The 23,477-nt window shown below is 41.3% G+C and overlaps 1 protein-coding gene across 1 annotated transcript in view; it reads left to right on the top strand.

Annotated features, from left to right (window-relative positions):
- LOC136968546 (kynureninase-like) overlaps window positions 1–23,477 on the top strand; it is a 38,584-nt gene continuing 15,107 nt past the window's right edge. The window contains exons 1-6 of the mRNA XM_067262531.1: window positions 1–17; window positions 8,881–9,065; window positions 21,784–21,907; window positions 21,982–22,064; window positions 22,127–22,188; window positions 22,327–22,398. Coding sequence (XP_067118632.1) covers window positions 8,915–9,065; window positions 21,784–21,907; window positions 21,982–22,064; window positions 22,127–22,188; window positions 22,327–22,398 — 492 coding nt within the window. The 5' untranslated portion in view covers window positions 1–17; window positions 8,881–8,914. The remainder of the gene's footprint in view (window positions 18–8,880; window positions 9,066–21,783; window positions 21,908–21,981; window positions 22,065–22,126; window positions 22,189–22,326; window positions 22,399–23,477) is intronic.

Genomic DNA, 23,477 nt, shown 5'->3' with positions numbered 1-23,477 from the left:
AAAGTGGTCCTATTTAGGTAAGTTCGCGCATCTGCCATCTTATTTAAATCGTTAGTTCGATCGCCGCGCTGTAGTGACTTAAACACGCGATGGGCTAAGCGGAGCGCGCGGTGTGACTCCCCGTATCGTCCGGAAAGTGGACTTTAGGCCGATTTCGGGGATGTATCTCGCGAAGGGTGACATTTAAGCCGCGGTCGCACCGCGCGATTTATAGCCGCGATGGCGACGAGCGCGCGTCTTCTCGCGATCGCGCGTTGTTCGCTGGCCCGGCAACTCGGAAACGCGTGAAAGACGTTCGCAATCGGCGCGAGTAGAACAAACTCGTTTCTAGCCGCGCCGGTTTTCGAAGGGGTTAACGAGAACGGCCGTGGCGGTCGCGGTTGCCTGCGCGGCTGGAAGTCGCCAGGTGCGACCGCGGCTTTAGAAGTAAGGTTCCTTCGACGTTTTTGCTCCTACGGGCACGCTCTATAGCTCCGTCGAGGTCCCCGCGACGTCGTTCGCATCCGCGATTGTACTCCTATTTAGGTGTTTCGCAAACGAAGAAAACGCGTGGCTAGCCCGTTGGCCGGGCGCGAAACCACGACCGACCGACCGTCGGTGTTCGGGGTTTCGTTCGCTCCGCCACTGGCGGACACAGATTTATGCAAAATTTTATTCTCGAGGTTGTCAAAAAGGGATTTTACGAACTCGTACTCGATGCAAATTAGCCAGATTGTTTTCTTCGATCGCGATACGAATAATTGATAGGCTTTTAAAGTGCTCGGGATGTTAAATTCCAAACTTGCCAGTACAAACAAACTAAAGACTACGGTTTGCGTCGTTAATCGATCGCTGCGACGGAATTAAGATGCGCTTTATTTACCTAATTAATAACGGAGATTAAAATACTTACCCCGATAACTGCGCTTTTGTCGACTACAAAAAAGTCCAGACAAGATATTCCGAAAGGAGGACCGCTTAGTTTTTCTAAAAACACTACAGCCTAGAAAATGACCGGAAATTATGAGAGGTCGGCGTGATGCGGATAAAAAAACTGCGTAAAATCCTCACCTGAATCTGTAACTCTACCGAAAATTTCTCGAAAGGTAATCGTCTCAGAAGGTGTAAAGGTCGATGAATCTGCCAAAACATCCAATAGATCAATTATTTGGTAGTGTCGAGTTTTAAGGGTGCAAAATTCGTCCCGAATACTAAATTTTGAATACGGTCACGCGTGAGGTGCGCGTGTTCTATAAGGATTAACTGTGTGTAAATGGAGTTAATTCTCTCGGGAGAAGGAAGAACATTCCAATTTGGATATTTTTAATCAAAATCCGTGGCATTTGTTAATTTGGATTAGATTATAATAAATAGTGACGGGTTTCGATGCGGACCAAATTCGATAAAGGAATTTCGCAGAATTTGGTGCCTGCTTTACGATAATTTAGGTAAATTAATGGCGTAATATTCCTTAAATACCTCTTTTAAAAGAACGAATGATGTGATATAATGGAAATCGACGGGCATTTACTAGATATTTCTGAAAAAATTGCTACCTGTATCGTAACGATTATAATTGCCACTTACGAGATCAACGTCGTAATCATTGGCAATATTTCTGGTTCCTATATTTAATTTTAACTACTACGATAGAATAATCGAGTACGTAAAACTCGTAGTCGTGTTACTTAAACTATCAACACCGGGTTTTCGAGTCACAGTTTCGATACCCCGATAATCCTAAACGATACCTAGTTCTTTATATACTCTAGTGATACCCAATTTCACACTTCCCGATAATGCCCAGTTTTTGAAACTAGTTAATGCTCGAAGGAGTTATAAATATGGCCTATATATAAATATACAGTAACATATAAGGAACGCGTAACCTCCCGTTTCGCCGGGATACCGAGAGTGGATGAGATTAAGCTTTCGAATATCGATACTACCGAGCCCCAGTTTCCGGCGTTTCCCAGCGTATTCGGTTTATTCTACCGATAACCGGGTTTTGATATTCTAACGCAACGCATTCCGCACGTTTTCACATTCCTCTAGTATATATTACACATAATGCGAAAGAATGACTCACGGCTGTGGCTACCGAAGCTGCGGAGAGAGAGAGAACGATCAATCCACACGTGTCGATCATCGTCCACCATCCCATACATAAGCGAAATTCGAACTCCCCGGAAACGAACATGAATTGATAAAACACGAAACATATTTTAGTGATAAGTATGACAAAATTTACGGACACGTAAGGGCCGAACAAGTTACTGGCAGAGTCTGTCATCTCGCACAATTTCTCGTGTTTAATGATAATTTGAGGGAGGTCGTTCCAATTTTTTCCCGTAGACACGTCGAGGAGATCGCTGTAAACGTCGTCGAAGACGGTCGAAAGGGCGAAGCATATTAGGGTAAAATAAAGCAGGCAAGTTATCCAGACACCGTTAGAAAACATGATCCCTACTACAGTTATAGATAACATTACGGTAGCCTGGAGGAAATCCATTACCTCTCGAAGTTTCCTAAATGTTTTGGCCAGGGTGAAAGTTAAAAGAAAGAGGGAGAGTACGTAAGCCGCGGCGAAGCCGTACACCGACAACCCGTGTTGGGCCTTCTTTATGGAATTAAGAAGTAGAAGTATTTTTTCTTTTTTCACCCTTCGAAAACAGCCGTTCCAGCGCGAAGAGAATATCTGCGATAGTTCCTCCCGGCGGCTTCTAGCACCGAATAACGTGGCACTAACGGCGCACTGGATGGAAAAAAATAACACTATTATATACGAAGCGCTCCGGTTACCACCCGAAAGATAGGCGATAATCACGTCCAAACCGAAAAATCGATAGAATGGAGGCCACACGTCGAAACTCAAATTCACACTTTGAATAAACACCAACCACAAACAGAATAGAGCTACGTTATTATAGAAAACGAGAAAGTTTTCTAGTGTTTTTCTGTAAATCCCGTTTGGTATTATCCCTACGAGCCCAAAAACGGTGGCCAAGTTTACGATAGGTTTGAAAAGGTGTGGGAAACTATACTCTCGTCCGGCTTCCATGCCGGAGTGTAAATCGTCGGCGTCTCTATTTTTCGTACAGTTACTATAGAAACATATTCAATCAATGAAGATATCTACGTGTAGTATAAAGCGGTTATATTCTACTTAAACACGCGGAGATAATAGCGGCTCAATTTTACGATACATTTTATGGACGACGATACACGCGTAGTGTACGAAAAGACCCGTACCTACGAAATAAAAAACTATAATCTTATTTTTTCGAACTATTAATATATAATTGCTCGATGCCATATTCATTTACTAATGTCTTACGTGCTCGCAGACGGGCGACGTAGAGCCCGATAGAAACTGGTTGCCATCGAAATCAATTTATCTCCATCGACGACCTCCGATCTTTCCGTAACGACGATTTATATACGCTTTACGATAACGAAAATTATAATTGCGTATCGAACTCCCCATCTGGTTCGTAAGTTATTACGTACTCAATTAATGCGCAATCGAGTATACTAACAGTTCTATTCCATTCTATTCTATTCTCCTCTCTGGTTCATACGGAGGTCGTAGCCTATTATTCGCCTTTCCTCCGACGAGTGGTGTAACGATCGTTTCGCGACCGAAGAGCCAGCCGTTTATTTCACGGCCTAAACGTACGCGCGGGAAACCGTGCCTTCCGGGAGGACTTTTATGGGGAACCGGCCTCCTATTCGGTCGTTATTGGCTAGGAGAAAACCCGGAAAACTCCTAGCAGTCAGCCTGTCCGAGTCGCTGCGCGAACCCACGATCGAACTTCCCAGTGTTTAGGGTCCGGTCACTACCGCTACGAGCGGCAACGGAGACCACTCGGCCACCGGTGGGCCATACTAACAGTTAATCACTTACATGGCGGGGAAGCAGCCGCGCAGACAATTTAAATACGGCGCGTTTGCTACGATACGGCGTGTTTACAACTCATTCGAACAAAATTCCGCAGCAAAGCGATTAAACTGTTTTTCTTTTTAATAAAATGCGCGAAAAGTTTTATTAAATGCTTTTAAAACTCGCGAGATCGGATTAACGGAATAAGGCGATGCGACGCTTCGACGATCCGTCAAAGGAGAGACTTTCGGTCGCGGGTTGGCGCCCGACCAAGTTCTCCGGGTTTTCTTTACATTCGTAACGTCAAAATAGGAGCCAGTTTCCCATAAAAGTCTTTCCGTGGCGTCCCCCTCGACAGATCGCCCTGGCGACGCTTTGTCGTAATCGAACGAAACCGAAAAGGAGACGCTTGTATGGAAAACAGCCGCTATTTAGGCGTCGCAAACGCGAAGAAAACGCCGCGCGGACAGCCCGCGTTCGGGTACCGACCCGCGACCACTTACCGGTGTTCGGTGGTGCTATCCGTTCGGCCGTTTGCGGGCAAAATCCACTGCAAATATACAAATTTATATATATAAGTGGCAAGTAGTCGTAAAAATCTTTTTTTACCTACGGAACTCTAAAAACTCGTATAAAGGACCCCGCGCTATTCTCGCGGGTTTTGGAATTTGGTTAAATTGTCTACGGTACAGTTGTTCGCCGACTGATCGACGGCCGAGACTCGTTAGGCACGAAGTTTGAAAATGGCTAGTCTTTGTTGCTAGACTTATTTGAAACGAGTACGTTCTTATCGAGAGATTTTAGATAAAGAGTATTTGATTCTTATACGTACGAGTATTTTCGAACCTATAAGCGTATTTGTGGATAGGACAAGTTTATTATTACGGAGCTTTTAAGGTACGTTCTTAAACTGTTAAGAGTAACGACTGCCAGGGTCTGGAACCCCCTTTTCCCCTACTGTATAGTATCGCTCCTTTTATAAACCTCTTAATTTTACGTAAGAATTTTAAGTAAGAGGGAGAAAGAGGCCTTCCGAGGTCGACCGCAGCAACGATCTCTTCGAAATAATTGTTAAAATATATATATCGACGAGAAAGAAACAATCGTTTGTATTAAGGTAACTCGATAGACGATAGAGTCGACGAGACGGGAATAGGCCGTGTTTCTCGTCTCCCCTTTGGTTGCGCGTGTAGAAATTACTGTCAGCTAGACGCTAATCGATGGGCGAGAGCTGTCAAATCTATAGAAATTTGTATTTTAAATTCACCTCCGCCAAGTACTTAAGTCTATAATTTAAACAAACGTGTCGATTGCCGGCGTCCGTACTAGCTAGATCCAGACACCGACGCACCGACGGGTGCGCGTATAAATCCCGACGGTACGACAGTTCTCACCCCCTCGAATTCGGTATAAAGAGGGTTCGCACCCCCATCGTGGAGGATGACGTCGAAGACGGCAACCCGGGACCGACCGACTTTCGTCCTCCGTCCCTTCGACACTAATCGACGCCGACGACAGCAGATAGCCAGGTAATTCTTGACTTATTAAGTAGAACTCTCTCTTCCCTCAGTCGATCCGGGTCTAATTTAGAACAGATAGAGAAAGGGGATTAAAAGCCTTTCTCCGATCGCCAATACGTACGGCGTAACCCCGCTACCGCCTTATTAGAAATTCCGTCAAGGATTATCGTCATTACTATTATCTTCATTATTATTTTTATTATTACTAGTATGCGTATCCTTTATATAGTATCTTTATTAAATCTGTTTAGTATCTTAAATACGTGTGGTTACTCGAACACGGCCGACCCTTATCGACTTATCCGCGACCTCCCACTCGAGACGTTCTTTTTTTTGCCCTCCTAAATTGCCATCCACCGACCCCGCGAGCGGGACTCGCCGTCTCGTCGTCGGAAACCGGGTAAGCCTCGTCGCTTAACCCCCGATTCTCACACAACGGTTAATGCGCGCTTATTTTCACATTAACAATACATAGATACGTTTACTCAGAATATTTGTATCACAATCTCTCTACGCAATTAGTAAAATCAACCGCTAGTCGCCTACTACGAACGACACTATAAATACACACTACCCATTTATATATCTTCCTATATATATACACCTTCCATATATATATATATATATATATATATATATATATATTAGTGTTGCAACGAATAGTATATTCGGCCCGAGGCCGAATACCGAATGTTCGGCAAACTATTCGGCTCGATTAACGCGCGTAGGAAAATTGGCGCGCAAACCGCATTACGGCAAGGACCCCGCTCTCTATCGGGCCGCCGTCGCTACGCTCGGTCAATCGCGTTAATTCTCGACAGTCGTAGCGGACGGACAAGGGCGTCACGGCAGTACGCGATAAACGACGATATCGAATGCGGATAACGACCGGGTGACCTACGCGTGTAAATCACGGAAAAAGAACGGAGAAGGACCGCCAGGTGAAAATGCGAAAATAAACACGAAATTGAGTCGATAACATAATCGAACGAGTCGAGGTAGCTTATTGGCGAGAAATTCGCGGCCGTCGACGAGTATTCGATTACGGCGTACGAAAATCGAAGAGACTCGTTAGTAGGAGAGTAGCCGAACGACCGTTAAACGGTCCCGATAAGCGTGTGACGAAACGTTCGACTTTTCGTACAGTACATCGAAGTCGACGTCTGGACAGAGCGTAATGCCCTAAAAGTCGTTTTTATTCTTTAAACTGCGTTAATTATATCACTAAATTTTTTCGGTGGTAGATACGTCGTCGGACGAGCGTTTGTTTTAGCTAAAAATTTACCGCTTTCCTTCGTTAATTTTGTATATTTGAAACTAATTCTATTAGTATGTGGAGTGAGGAAAGACGTCGTATAAATCGATCGAGATTCTTCTAAGGCTTTAGTAAACATTTGGAATGTTACCGAAACTTATCTGGATCGATACCGAGGCGTCAGAGTCCAACAGAACCGACCTTCGCGCCGGACTAATAGGGTCGTTTAAATTTTCTTCTAGCACCCGTACGGCTTAGGTGAGTAATTTCTTAGTTCGTATCGCTAAAAACGGGGTTTAATTCGTCCGGATTAACGCCGGGAGATGGCGGAATTCGTCAATTAGCCAACGGATTATTCCGTAAGACAATTTGCGATAGAACTAATTTAGAATAATAAATAACTAGCGGATAAGGCCGGCGTCGCTCGGGCAGAAGTAACGATAGCGAAGATTAAGATTATTACGTTACGGCCGATCTTACCCGTTTTAAACGGGTGCGAGAATTCGGTCCCCCGTTTCCGGACTAATTAGAGAATTTTTACACGGGTCTAAAAATATGTTCCGTTTCCCGCAAAAACGCAAAACGCCGCATCCGCGCCCGTAAATTTTGCCCGCCGCTTTCTCTTAACGCTTCCGTCGTTAAGGAATACGCTTCTTTCGTCCCCGCCCGGTACCCTACTTAAACGCGGTTAAAAACAAAAAAATGCGTCTAAAATAGTACATTAGATGCCGAGTTCTCGAGGATAAGCCGTAATTCTTTCCCTCTCCCCGCGGGGTGGAGGAAATTTCGAAAAATCCCTTCTTAGCCAGCGTTCTCGCGACGTACCCTAACCGCGTACCAAATTCCGACTTTCGACTCCTAACCGTCGGGCTCCGCGCTTATTATTATCGTCGACCCGTCTCGATTATATGCATAGATACAAAGTATTATTAAGGAGGCGAAATTAGGATAGGGATGCGGAAAATGGTGTAAAACAAAGTATCCGCGCTATTTTCTCCGTAAATATAAATACATTTACGGGTTTATCGGCGCCGCAATCGTAATAAACACCGTCGCGTACACTCCGGACGCGAAAAAATAGTCGATACGTTTAGACTCGTACGGAACCGCTTTATTTATAACGAAATAAGGAATATCCGATTAAAAACAGTTTATCGAAGCCATAATTTAAAATATTCGTTAACGAAATACCTTTAAGGACTATAATCGATATTCTGTAGAAGAACGCGGTTCATATTTTAATTATTACGAGTCGCCGGAACACTCGTTTTTCTTCGTAAAATAATTGTTTATAATAATTTGTTCTAAATACAAAACCTTCGTTTATACGACGACAGTTATTTTTGGTGTATCGACGTTTAGCGGTTTTGGTGTTACTGTAAAATAGCCACCTAAATTTTGGCCGAGTAAACGGAAGCCGCGGTGTCGTAACGATAACTCGCGCTTTCGCGCGAAGTTAGTCGAAGTTCGGAGGGCGAGATAAAAATAATAATAAATATTAAACTACCGCAAACACCGAGTGGCCGAAGACGACGAACAAAAGTTACAAATTCTACATTCGACGCGTCGCGATGACAAAATATAAATCGGGTAATTGCCTACGATTCGCGCGATTTCCACCAGATGCGAGGTACGTTAACGTTCCGCAATTTATTATTAATTCGTTAATTAGCCGGACCGTTCCGAATAATTTTGGCACCCGATACGAGCCCGAAAAGGCCCGAACATTCCGTAGGCCTAAACACCACCGGCCTTTTTAGTATTCGTTCGATAAGGCCCGTACCTCGTCTATACGCACCGTCGTCGTTAATTACAATATATTAAAATTATTTACGCACGCGAGACAAATGGGTTTCCGGTTTTCGTGTCCGGTTATTTCCGTCTCGTACTCGTTTTATTCGACACTCTCGTTAAACGTACATAAAACGGACATAAAATAGACTTTTAAAAGAATAAGCGCGAAATATTTCGCCCGCTCCGATATAAGTTCGAACGAAGAGATCTCGTCTCCGGGTCGAGTCACACAATTTATTATCGCTTCTCCGTCATTTTAAAAGGAACGAATGGTAATTTTAAGTCGGACATTTCGTAAATTAACGTAAAATTACCGTAATAATCCGAAGAGTACTAATCGATAATCTAACGATTCGAAACGCGACCGCGCGATTAATCCGGAATAAAATAAAATTTAAGAGCGATTCGTCGAGTAAATTAACCCGGGCATTTTAAAATTAGTCGTCGAGAGAGAATCTACGGAAGAGGAATTCGAAGAAGACCATGCGGCCCGGAGACGTATTGGAAAAGAAGGCGGAAGAATGGAGATGCGACGTTTACGGTCGGCAATTTGCCGAGAATATGGACCGAGAAGATCCGTTAAAGGAATTCAGACGACGTTTTCACTATCCGCAGAAAAGAAATTTCCCTAAGGGTAAGGCATTTTCCCCTACCGTCGTTTCGGCATCGGCCACGCAGATTTTAATTTTACCGAAAAATTTAATCGTAAACGTCGTTTACTTTAAATATTAATATTATCGCGTCGGACGACGACCAAGCCAAACACTCGGCAGCAAATTTGCTTTAGCCATCGTTACGTTTTACGTCGCGAGAATAATTAAAATTTCTCGTATATTTTCTTATAAATTAAGGAATAGAAGAAAAATACTCGGCCTTCTACGGTAGAATTAGTGGTATTACGTTATTTTTACTCCGTACTCCTAAAATTACTCCTACTTAACGCGCGTCTTCCATCGATCCCTTAATTGTACTAAGGAATAATACGCGACGCGGAGTACAAAACGTTACGTTATTGTATTAATTACGTACGAAGCGGCGACGTAAACGGTACGATTCGCTACTCGACGCTTCGGAAACAAATATCTATCGTTCTATTACCCGAGACGAAACGTTTTCGTAAACGCTTCGCTCCCGGTAAGGCGTCTCGACGATTATCCACCCGTCGAGTCGCTCCGGAAACCTACGTTCGAATTTCTTTAGAATTCCGCCGCTTTGTATTAACTCGAGACGAGCGTTAGCCGAGACGCTCTTAGCAAATTCTCCAAATTCGACGGGTCGATTTCGATAAAACTTGGCCATTTTCCGTTAGTTGCCGCGAAGAATTCGAAAATGTAATGAAATACGGATCCACGACTCGGTTTTCGAGATACGGCGGGGTCGAAGCCACCGTGCCCGCGCTCCCCGACGCGCTCGGGAATGCCAAACGGAATTTAGTGGGCAAAAGCAAATTTGAAAAACGAAGAAAATACCAGACGAAAGTAACCAACGCCGGTTCCTTCGTTCTCGGATCGCTTCTACGTGCCGGCGAGTGCGAGAATCGTCGTCGCCACCTCGGGGCGCCGAGTCGGCCTTTCCGTGGCGGCCAGTGCGAAACTCGCCCGTCCGTGCCCGGCAAGCCGGAGGATGGCCTTTTTCTTTTCGGCCTTTTTCTTTACAATATTTATATAAAACGTAAAAATATAATTTCCGCTTTAGTTTTGGCTCGTAAAATCTATACTTTCGACAAATACGCGACGAGCGATAACCGTCTTTACGAAATATTAATAAATAAACGCTTCGATTATCGGATGTCGCGCGACTTTGTGGCGGAAGCGAGACCGAGCCGGAAAGAAAGAGGCGATCTTTACGCTAGCCGGCACGGACGGACGATCCTCGCGCTCGCCTCTAAGGAGAGGCGATCCGAGAACGAATCGATCGGCCTCCGTCGCTTCGTTCTCGCGTTTTATTTGTTTTTCGCCTCCGTTTTCCGTTAGGCGCGCGCGACGCTATTTTTGACTTTTTATTTTTGCCTCCTCGATTTCGTTTGGCAAGTTCGGTGGCGTCGGGGACGCGGTCGTTTCGACCCCCTCGAATCTGGAAAACAAAAGTGTGGACCCCGTTTTAATTACGTTTTTGAATTCCTCGTGGCAATTAGTGGAAACGGCAAAGTTTTTTCGGAGACCGCTTATCAAATTTCGAGAACGCTCCGCCCGGACGGGATGCGACGGTTCCGATCTCTTCGTCGGCGGCGCTAGTGTCGGCTCGATGCCTACTTAACTTCCGTAGTGTGTAAAACGGCGGAAACCGAGCGGAAGTTTTCGTCCGTTCGTCGAAACCCGGATTTAGAAAATGTAAGAATTGCTAAATTAAGAAAGAAATGAAAAGAATTAGGGGCGTCGTCGATGGGGTCTAACGGGTCCGCATCCGCCGCGTAGAGTTATAATACATCGCGCAGTTGGGTCCCGATCGACGTTTATACTATTTAACGATAAAAATTGATATTTTTACGCCGGAATTGTTTTTATCGTATAAAACGTCGATTAATAACTCGATTAACGGCGACCCGGGAATCCGTTACGGGGTTCTCGATATATAGGCTAAGTATATAATTATAATATTAAAATTTTTTACAATATTAGCCATACGTAACTTGTCGGATAATGTATTAACGCGATATTTTAAAGTTATTCGATGAAAATTAAATTTTTAAAAATGGCCACTGCGTCCGCCGGAGGACTCGTCGACGCGTATTGTTACCACCCGTCCAATCCCGAGATTCGACGGAAGAACCGGATAGCAAAAACGCGGAGGAGTCGTAAATATATCGGCCGCATTTCCTCCGAGGAGGACGCGATTAGATACGTCGTAGGCGGTCGAAGGTCTTCTTCCAGACGCGAAATGTTATTTTGTAATATAAATAACGCGTTGTTTCTCGTTCCACTAGACTCGCCCCGGTAAATAACCGTCCGACGACGCGCCTGGCGAGACGACGACGAAGACAAAACTTTTAGAAAAGCACGCAAACTTAAAGTATTACACCAACGCTTTTGATCGTACTCTTGTCCTATATCCGAAGGCGACGTATTTAATAAATACGTTGCCTTAATTATATAATAAAAACACATTATTAAGAAATGCGATAAAAATTCGATATAAAAATGCTCGATATTAACATTAATGTATTAATAGGCTACGAAGAGTAGTTAACGACCGGAGACAAAAATACAAAATACTCTCGGTAGTGGTACCGTACGTTTAACCGGAATTCCGACTAGAACTTTTCTACTTTTAGACGTAGATTTGATTGACTACACGCGTAGTAAATACACAGCCTAATTGCGAAAAGCACTAACCGGCGAGTGTACGTCGTATAGTTTTTATCGAATAAAAGTCATTCTACTTATACCGAATGATACTTCGGAAAGCGTCCTATAAACTCGCCGGTACTAGAAACTCGGTGGTCGTTTTCGTCGAAATGCTTAATACGCGTCCGAGTGTATCCGTCGAGTTTCTTTCGACTTTTCGTCTTTACTCCCCGTTCTTTCTCTTCTTATTCGGAAATTTGTCGATCTCGAACCCGGACGTTTTTGTATTATTGGCACCGAGGCCGGCGACGTTAAACTGGCATTTCGATGATATCCAAATAAGTTAAAAAGCAATTTTAAGCGCGTAAACGCGGTACGACGGCCCAAACGGAAAGCGACGTATTCGTAAGCCCGATACTAGCGTCCGCATTGGCTTCGAAAAGCGCGCGCCCTATTGTTATTATCGAAAATAGTCAAATTACAATTGTTACGTAAAAAATTTAATCTCGTATCGGTAGTATAAGTAACGGCGATACGAAGTAATCGAATAATACCGGATGTAGTTTAAAATTAACAAACACCGATTGGAATTTTAATATATTAACTGTATGACGTCAAACTTCGCAAACGCATCTATTTATATTATAGATAAGTCGCCAGCGCCGATATATTTCTATAAGAAATATTTACCGCTACGTAACGTCTCGCGAAATTATATTTTACTATTAAAACGTATTAGATTAATCGATACACTTTGCAATTGAGAAAACCAGATAAGGAATTCCGTATAGAATCGACCGTTAAAAGTCTCGTTATTTCGAAACGAGGCGCATTTATATGCCCATTAATGGGACGAAGATTCGTTTTTCCGTTTTAATCCAAATTTTACCCGTCGAATTATTTATTTAGCTGTACTTTTTACCAACCGACGGATCGAATTTGCCGTTTTAGAAAGACATTTTTCCTTTACGCTTTTAAATTTTACTCCGGTTTTCTAGTAATATTCTATATACGCTTACACTTAACGTCATCGAGAAAAGATACGGGTGCATTTGTAATCGCTTATTGTCCTCGGCGAGAAATAAATGATAGCGGTTGCGAATACCATCTAATAACAATAATATTAACCGAATTTGTTGAAATCCGTTTAATATCGTTTGTCTTCGCTACACTTTCAGTTTTTTTTCAAATAACGCGAATTTGTATCCGCATTAACAACGCGGGTACTCCGCCATTACACCGTATACCGATAGGCGCAACCGATAGGCGACTCGCACCGCATCCTAGAACATCCGCGTTCGATTTCCACACCGAAGAAAGTGTGGCGCCCCTCGCGACGCGTCGATAGAGGCTATCGGACGGCGCACTTTTTTGACGGGCTCTTCGACTTGGCTTTTACCGAGGTGACCGACGAGACGGTTCGTTTTTCGTCTACTCGACGTAGCGTATAGCGGTCTCGGCTCTGTAATTTATACAAACGAGTACGTAAGATAATAGAAGGAGTTCCGTATTCGTCGTGTTTGCTTCCATTTTGCTTTTTGGGAGTCATCCGACTACAGAACAGAAACGGAAGTTGCTATACTATGTTAAAGAACGCTCGGCTTCTTGGAAAACGTATCGTCTGTTTTTAAACGGTTTCCGATCCTAACACTATATGCGGGACCGGCTATTACCCGCGGCTTGGCCCGCGCGGATTTTGCAATTTCGTAGAAATGACCTTCCCTCGGTACTTCGCTACGTTCTCAATCGTTAGTCGTTACTAATTTGGTAAAATTGCCGAGTTTTGTTTATTTCAAACTATGGACCACCAAAAACAAATTTGAAAGCGATGGAAAAAATCCGGAAAAGTAAAGCAATTAGTTTGCGGACAAAATTAAAAGTATGGAACACCCGCATCTTCTCCCGCCCGCTGTATGCCCGCGAGACACGGGTAATAACGAAAGATACGGAAAGAAAAATATTAGCAATCGAAAGATCTTACAAATAGGATGGATGCGGAGTCACAAACGAAGAACTTTGTAATAGGATAGATACGAAAAAGAATCTCTTACGAAAATTATACGACGAAAACTTCGACTGTTTGGACACATCGCGAGAATGAACGAAAACAGAAAAACCGAGACTTTAGTCGACGGTATTACGGATGGATCTAACGAACCAGGCAGCCATATAGAAAACGGATCGATGACGTACGAATGGAGAAAAATGGAAGAAAATAGTGGAAAAGGCATCGGACACCAACGGGCAACGAGCCCGGGGTTAACGACGATGACGATGGACCGCTAATGCGCCTAAATTCGAGTTTCAAATATTATGGGATTCCTAGATACGATAAATCCGAGTTTAATTCTTTTTTTCGAAACATAAATGACGTTATCCGAAAATTCCTAAAGTATAAACACTTACAGAAAAATAGTTTCGGTTACGCGGTACCGCGTTTGTGGTACTGCCTTTCGGGGCTAAGACTTCTTAAGCTTTAATCCAGTGGCGTGCCGCGACATTCGACGATAGGGAAGCCGCGTTTCTGCGAGAAGCCGACTTCCGGGGGCGATCGGTCGGCCACGGTCTAAGGTCCATTCGTACTCGTTTGTCGGACAAACCGGTAAAAACCGCAGACTTCTCTAAATGTATTTTTAATTAATAGATTATCTAACGCACTTAATAAATAAGCGAGTTCGATATAATTACCTCTGTTATATTAGATTCGATAGATTTCCCACGCCCTCTAAATGCCAATTCTCGCTTCGATAACATCTAATAATTTCGATATAATATATCCGTTAGCCGTAACTTTGTTATAATTTTCAATATTTATTTTATATTGTTTACTAATGTTAAATTCCATTCTGCTTCGATTTTACGAAAGAATCGACGTGACATTTACGATTTTCGTGACTTTTGACAGCTCGACTCTAATTATTTAAATAGACAAAGCCATTCTTATTCCGGGCACTAATTTCGTTTGAAAATAGCGGGCCGGGCCAACAAAACTTTTGCATTTTTATGCATCCGCAAAGCCATTTTACGGTGAAAATTTCCAGCAAATTTTTCCTCGAAGTATTTATATTTAATTCGGGCATTGGTTTCTCTTTTAATAATGTTCTCTTTTTCATTACGTGGTCTCGAGCCAAAACTTTTTCGATATCGCAATTTCATTCCGAATGGCTAGCCACAATATAAGGGCTAAAATTAAAAATAAAATTTTAAAAACTTACTTGTTAAAATAAAATGTGTGGTGGATATACATTATACGTACCTGGTACAAAATATTCAATTGTACGAATTACTTTTAAAGAAAATTATAATTAAATATTGTTTTGCCAAGAAAACGTACTGTACATAAAAATAACAAAATATTCTTTACTTTTTAAATATTAAAACAATCCACTTAGTTAAAAATGTTCCCTACCAGTGACTAATGGATGGAATCGGAGACGATCTCGGCAGGTGTGCGGCGCGTGCACGCGTGCGTGTCAAATTCCGAGGTGCCGATGCCGGTCCCGGTCAATGTCCAATGCCTCTTCCGTCTCATCACTCGTATACCTCAAACGACGCGACGGGGTTGTCGTAAATTTTAAACAATTCCCTAATCTCTTAATTATTTAACTATTGTACTTCTTAAGTAGAAATAAGTCGAAACCGGTTACTTTGTACTGGAATATCTGTAGTCTTGGGAAAAAAGTGGAAAGACAAATTTTTACCACAACAAATACATAAATCGTAAATTTAAGGATCGTAAATTCTAGAGCTTTTTCTGTACCTTAGGCATCTTTCATCAAATTTAGTTGTAAACGACGCTGCCAAAGTGACAGTTAATTTTTTAACATTGTACAAGAATTGTACACGATTTTTACGCATTCCCTTATAGACGAGTCGTACTAAATCGTAGTATCGTTGATTTAACATTAAAATCCGTAAATAATATAAGATGGGAGATCGGAATAAATATATCAAATATTTTAATGGATTTTTTTTTAAACTCCTGTCGACTATACAGCACCATCGTAAAAACATATCGGTAAATTCCTATCGGTCGGGTTAAGTTATAAATCTACTCGCCATTCGCGTAATCGGGCGAGGGCGGCCGAATATCTAGCGGGCGGGCGGCTAACTGCCTAGGACCGGACCCGGATAGAATTGGAAGCGTTATACGCTTGTAGCTTCCACCGGGTGAGGTTGGTGCTCCGCAAAGCGCGTGCGCGAATGAGTATAATCCGGCTGTTTGGAAACCGACAAACGGCGCTTCCATTCCGCCACTGATATTCGAATATACAATAGCCATCTTATCGTTTTTTTCACGCGTAGTATAGAAATTTGTAATAAGATACGTAATGCAATTATAATAAAATATTAATTTTAATTATATGAAAATAATCGCGCAATATGTATTTATTTTTTAGAAAATACGAGGGAAGCGGCGCTTCCACCGCTTCTAATGACGGCACGCCGCTGCTTTAATCCTCTCCCTTTCCCCCGCCAGAGAATTTCGAAAAATTCCTTCTTAGAATGCATTTTCGTGACGTGTATCAAATTTCACCTCTAGGTTCGGCGGTTTGCTCTGGGCCGGTGGCGTAGTGAGGGGGTGCGAGGGGGTGTTTCGTGCACCGGGCGCCACTGGCGGAGAGGCGCCCAAATGGTCTCCCAGACAAACTATACGTGTTTCTGGAGGTGGAGGGGGCGCCAATAAAGTGTCGCGCCCCGGGCGCCGGTCATGTTCGCCACGCCACTGCTCTGGGCGACGACGAATCTATCGGTCAGTCAGTCAAGACACGTAATTTTAAATACGTAGATGATTCGTATTAAAGTTGCTTTATCCAGCGTCTTCTGCAGAGAGAACAACAGGCAAAACTTTGTTAAGTTTGTTTTATTCTATTTTAGTCCTCTAAGACATATTTAATTAATAGGACATTTACACTGGTGCGATAGTTATTTGCAATGAGTATGAGTTCTTAACAAAAATTGTGTTAATTGGCATTCGATTAATATAAATGACATTCGAGAATTCGCGTTTAAATATGCTTAAGTTAAATTAAACGACGGAAATCTTATAATATAATCGAGATAGTTGACGATAACAATAGTAATAAGCGAAAGCCCGAACGGTTAGGAGTCGAAAGTTCAAATTTGGTACACTGGGTACGACGTCGGAATTCACACTAAGAAGGATTTATCGAACCCCTCCCGCGGGGAAGAGGGAGAGGATTAAGGATTCCCCGAAGAACTCGTCTTCTATTATACTATTTTAGATGCAGTTTTTTGCGTTTTTGCGGGAAATGGAACATATTTTTAGACGTATCTAAAAATTCTGTAATTAGCCTCGGAAGAGAGGGGTCGAATTCTCGCATCCGGTGAACGCGGGTTGAAAGCGGCTTTATCTTATACTTATATAAGATAAAGCCGGGTGCAAGAATTTAGCTTTATCTTATAGTTATGTAAGATAACCTTTATTCTTTATTCCTCTACTGTACACAATGTAAAAAATATGTTAGATTGGGCACTCGATGTGATAAACTCTTACGTAACCTTTGTAAATATAAATCACACTGAAATATAGTATAGTAGAAGGGTTAGAAGTACGAGATAATCTAATAATCTAATAGCGAGGTTGTAAACGCGAAAACGTGTACGTCGGACTTTCGGCGCCGCCTTCCCGTAAGCCTAGAAGTTTGGCAACGGCGTTCGGAAAGTCGGTGGAATTACGTTCGACGTTCCAAACGCCGTCGTCAAATTTCTAGACTTACGGGAAAGCGGCGCCGAACGTCCGACGTACACGTTTTAGCGTCGAAAACTTCGGCCTCGACCTGGCTAATCTTAATCTTTGCGGTTGTTATTTTACGCCCGAGCGAGGCCGGCCTCGTCCGCTAGTTTATTAATATAATATTAATATTTACTCTTTACGAATTGTAGGTAGCCAGTTAATTAAAAACTAAAAATAATAAAATAATAATTAAAACTGACCTTTACGTCGAAACTAAAATTAAAATCGAATCAATTGGAACATAATACTGTATTTCGGAAAGTGTGGATAAAGTACTTCGTTGTCCGTCTCGATTGATTCGGTAATATTCCATCCGGGCAGAGTCCAGTCTGTTTATAGCACTTCCTCGAAAAATGTTAGTTTTTGGTTTCGGTTGGCGGTTTCCAAACGTTTTGCTTTTAATATGCTATATATATATATATATATAGAAATAAATATAGATAAAATAATATTATAATGCCCTTATAGACATTTTTATGCACGAAATACAGCTAATAAAAAACGTTTTGTTTTGGGGTCGGGAACGGATTAATTCATTTTATATTGTTTCTTATGGGAGAATTTGTTTCAGTTTTAGAACAAATCGGTTTTCGAATGACTTTTAGAGACGAATAACCGAAAATTTATTCTAGCGGGTCGCGATTGTTCGATCGAGTACCGCTGTATTTGATTAACCCGATTTTGATGTACACGGTACCATCCATGCATTAATTAACTGCGTTAACCGAGGGATATTCGTATATATATACACGCAAACAATGTCGGTTGCTAATTTTTTAACCAGGGCCACTACATCGAACGTATCGGTGGCGCCCGCAGTCTATAAAAAGAAGAAAGAGGACACGAGCTATAAAAAAAGATATCGTAAAAACATTGCGTAATATTCGGACCAATATACTGTGTGTGTGTGTCTGTGTGTATAGCTTGTCCTCCTTTTGTAGACTGCGGGCGCCACCGATACGTTCGATGTGGCGGCCCCGGTTAAAAAATTAGCAACCGACAGTGCAAGATAGTATTGTTAACTGCAGCACGCGACTGATCTGATAAAATCTGTCGTATGTGCTGCAGTTAAGAATTACAATCACAACTGTCATAAATTAAACGTGTTTTGTGCCAGATTAAGCTAATTATGGTTGACTGCCAATGTATTTGTAAATGTAACTGACGCGAACTCCGTATAGCGCTCCTACTGATAAGTTTTGGAACTTTATTTTTTCCTCCATAAAGCTCTTCCTCGTGGTCCGAAACACGTGGAAACCAAATTTAACGCAGTTTTGCCCATCGGTGGTCCACCGGTGGCCGAGTGGATAAAACCATTGCGCGCTGGTACGTTGGTCGTACGTTTGCGCCCGGGCAACGGGCTGGCCGCGTGGAGTTTTTCGGGTTTTCTTCACATTTGTAACACCTAAATAGTGTTCGGTTTACCATAGAAAGTCCTCCTCGGATGCGCTCCTGTCGGCAGATCGCCCACGTGTCGCGGGCCGTGAATAACTCCCGTACTGTATTTTTTGTCAAGAATTTCTGAAATTTTTCAGGGAGGTTTGTTTATTAGGGGATCGATGCTATAAATTTCGGTGATCAAAGGTCGAGGGATGGGGGAGATGAAGGAATCGTACGTATTTTGAGTAGGGTAGATTAATGACGATTTTACTCGTTATTAACATTTACAATGCTTTATAAAACCCACCCCATCCCTCAAAATTAAACTTTTTGCCATTTTATAATAGTTAAAAATATAAAAATGTTAAAAAAAGAAACAGATGGCGCGACTAAATGATGCCGGAGAAGTTAAGCAACTCGTTGCTGAATTATTTATAAAAGACTGCCGGAAATGATCCGGGCTAAAGCATTTAGAGAATCAATAGTTTTAATAACTTCGGGAAAAGAAAACAAATAATGATAAGTAAAGGTGTAAAAAAGTAAGGTGACCAACCGTCCTCTTTTAGGGAGGACAGTCCTTCTTTTATAAGTTCCGTCCTCTCTCGAAAAGTGTCCTCCTTTTTGATATTTGAAGACTAATCTGTAAATCTCCATATTCGATCGATGCCGAGCCGATCCGTTGCACGTAATGTGACGCGACGTGTTTGTATTTGGCGTGACGGTTCGTCGAGGCTCCTGTGCCGAGCACGTGCTCGGCACGGGAGACCTCGAGAGGGTGCGTTGCATACAAGTAGCGTTGTTTACTTCTTACGGAAACAACACGGCACATACGCATGCAGTAGGGATTATTATAGTGTATTATTGTTGCAATGAATAAAGTGTTTCTTTTGTTTACAATATTTTTTCCTTCAATTTATGTGTCCTCCTTTTCGATGTAAAAAAGTTGATCACCTTAAAAACAGGGATCGTTTCTCAACGGGCCACGTAACTGAGAGAATGACGAGCGCGGGCCGCATAACCAATTTGTTCGATACAGTACACCGAATACACAAACAATAAAGACAACCAACGTATTTATTTACCAATACACAAAGAACTATGGCTGCAGCGAGCCGGTAATGACTTTCCTTAGAAACTTCGTGGCAGACGCTGTACTTACACAAAAAGCGCTCCGATATACAAAGTGGCAAAAAGTCTCCGAATCGTTTATTTCGCCGATTTTCCCGAAAATTATATTACTGTCGGATGCAAAAATCAAATTGGACTAATGTTGGCAATTTTACTTACACTTATTTTAATTCTTTCTACATAACTCGATAAGTTTATCCGCAATCTACGATACTTCTATATAAATAATTACCTTTTAGCTCATTTGTGGTACAGTGAGGGGCCGGGCCGAACGAACTGACCCGGCGGGCCGTAGTTTGATGACCCCTGGTATAGAAGAATAGAGGATTGGAATAGGTTTTGCCATTTACAGCCCAACGCCTATATATTTCATACACAGATTCATCTGGAATAAGTGTAGATTTGAAGGGACTTCTTTTGGAAGAATCAGGAATAAAACTCCAAAAAGTACAGGGATCGGATGCAAAGGACGAAAATAAGTTTGAAACGAAAGGTTACGTTCTCGATAGAACTGTTTTTTGACGATTCGGTGTAAATATGTCTCTAGGATTGCATAGTATAGGTCTATGATTTATCACATAATAGTAGTAGCTATGAGGTTAATTAATTAATTGTAATATTTGAATCTTAATTTTAATTTCAAAACCTTTATAAATTAATAATAATTTATAAATTTTTGGTGTAAAAATAAATATTGTAGAATATATTAAAACAAAGATCATTTAAAAAATGTTTTTTGTTGCATTTATATTTTCATTAATTTTTCAACCTTTTTTAATCGTTAAAATGGCACCTTATTGCTGGAGATGTTCCCAATGCAGTATCTATCTCGCTTACTACCCGATGGTCCCACCGGTGGCTAAATGTATAAAACCACCAAACACCGGTAGTTGGCCGTAGGTTTGTACCTCGCCAACAGGCTGGCATACGATGTTTTCTGACTTTTCTTACGTATCTAACACCTAAATAAGGGCCAATTTCCCATAGAAAATCCTTCTGGAAGGTACTCCTCTTTGACGGATCGCCTACGTGTCGCGTCGCCTTTTTTTATCCACCCACCAACCAACTTATCACCTAGCGCAGTCCTTGGAAATGCGTTAAATTTGTTAGTCTCGGAGACAAAACTCAATTTACGTCCGAGGAGAAAGTTCTGTTTAACTAAGATAACAATTAAACTAAAGCTTCTTCGCGCGTTAAATTCTTTCGTTACGTTCTAAAATTATCACCATCATCATAAAAACATTACAATGATGATCAATTAATCTCTCGTATGGTGAAGATACCTCTGGCTTGACTGAATAAGTAAATGCGAGAAGTATATCAGTAAGACATCTTTGCATATTATTTACTTAATCTATGTTTAGATTGTTATAAAATGTATATACAGTAGAGAGTCGTTAATCCGAATCAATCGGGGACTGGGATGGTTCGGATTAGTGATTTGTTCGGATAACCGATTATGTACGAAAAATATATTAACCCGTCCGATGTTCAAATTTTTCTCCGTCGCGTGTCGCTTCGTGTCGAATTTTCGTCGATTTTAAGCCTAACGAAAATTTTTATAATAATAATCGAGGCTATCGTATCGTTAAAAATTATTTCTGCATTTTGTACAAACAAAATAAGTATATTGAAGAATATAAAAACATAAAAATTATACTTTAGAAGTAAATTTAGTATCAAAAACGTTCGATTCGGCACGACGCAGTCCGACCGAAAATCGTTCCAATTACCGGGGTTCGGATTAACGACTCTCTACTGTACATTAATATAAAATATTAAATTAATTAATTATTTTTTAGTCGATATGTCTCTGTCGGAAAACGAAGAGGAAGAATGTCTTTATTTCTGTGGTAATTCTTTGGGTCTTCAACCGAAGTCTGTGCAGAATTGTGTTGGGAATGTTCTAGATGACTGGAAAAATTTGTAAGTTAAAACGGTTTACATTCCGGTCTTAACATTGGTTTTTTAAACATTAATATATAACTTTACTTAATAAGAGGTGTGGAAAGTCACTTCGTAGGTTCTCTACCGGCTGCTCTATGCGATCTTTGTCCCAAAGAGATCATGGCTAAATTGGTCGGTGAGTAAAATTCCTTTAGTCAGAATTCAAAACACACGAGTTCAACCTAACATTTCTAATAGGAGCAAAAAAGGACGAAATTGCCATAATGAACGGATTGACGGTTAATCTGCATCTGTTGTTAGTAAGTACATAATTGTATTGCGTGATATTTTTGAATTCTTTTCCAGTTTAAATTCCTTTTTGCGTACGAAGTACAGTACGTAACCGATTCTAACTTCCTCGTTATTCTTGTGTCTAATATATTTTTTCTTTAACGCAGATTTCTTTTTACGAGCCAACACCCCAGAGACATAAAATTCTAATGGAAGCGACGGCATTCCCATCAGACATGGTAAAATTATACAATTACTTACATTTCTGACAGTAAATTTGACATAAACAAACATCACAAAACCCAATAAATTTGTAAAGCCAAACAACCGCCGAATTATGTCCGGCTACTTTTCTGCAATTATATCTAATTAATTACTAAATAATTTGTCACCGGAGGGAGGCATTAGGTGCCATCTCTTATTAAATTTAAATTAATATTTATTAAATAATCCAGAATATTTAGGAAGAAAAGAATCGGGACTCGAACCCGCAACTTCTACTGACCGTCCGGATACGTTGCCGGTTACGCTGGTATAACCGTCCTCGGTCACGTACGAAACCCGGGATGGTTATATCGTATTTAAATATGCCCGGAAGGGGAGATCGGACTGGAGGCTCGGGTATTGTAACTTGGACACATCCGCGTGGAAAGTGGATGTTACGGGTCGGAGTCCTCTTCCGGGCCGATTCTTTTCTTCCGGAATAATGTAAATTATTTAATAAATATTAATTTAATTATAATTATTAAATTTAACAAGAAATGATGCTTAACTCCTCCCTCTAGTGACAAATTAATTAAATATAATTCCAGAAAGAAAGCCCGACGTAATCCGGTGTTTGTTTGGCTTTAGGAAATTTGACATTTATATGTTATTCTACGAGAATATTAGTTCGTACATTAACATAAAACAAATACGTCACTTCAATAATGTTAAATCGAGCTTAATTGGAGTCGAATTTAAATCAATATTTGTATTATATTGGAGTATTTGTCTTTATATAAAGAGATTTTAGGTTCATTATGCATTTTAATATAATCGTAAGACAGGTAGATAAATTTATTATTTCATTAAAAAGTGGAATGTTACGAGACCAATATTTAGATTACCAATACGAAAGTATCTCGCATAATTTTAGTGGAAATAGTTTTAAAAAATACGCAGCGAAATAGTTGTGTCAAAGTTCTAGTTGGCAATTAGACTTCGTTACGTCGTATTTAAAATATCTCGAATACGAAACAGCAAAAAATTCTTATTAATGTTTTCGTCTCAATCATTATTGTAGTCACTAAACCCCCAAATTTATCAGCTATTTTTA

The sequence above is a fragment of the Centruroides vittatus genome, unplaced genomic scaffold (genome assembly GCF_030686945.1).
Source record: "Centruroides vittatus isolate TY-2023 unplaced genomic scaffold, ASM3068694v2 contig_15, whole genome shotgun sequence".
Classification (NCBI taxonomy): domain Eukaryota; kingdom Metazoa; phylum Arthropoda; class Arachnida; order Scorpiones; family Buthidae; genus Centruroides; species Centruroides vittatus.
This window is presented reverse-complemented; position numbering and strand designations above follow the sequence as displayed.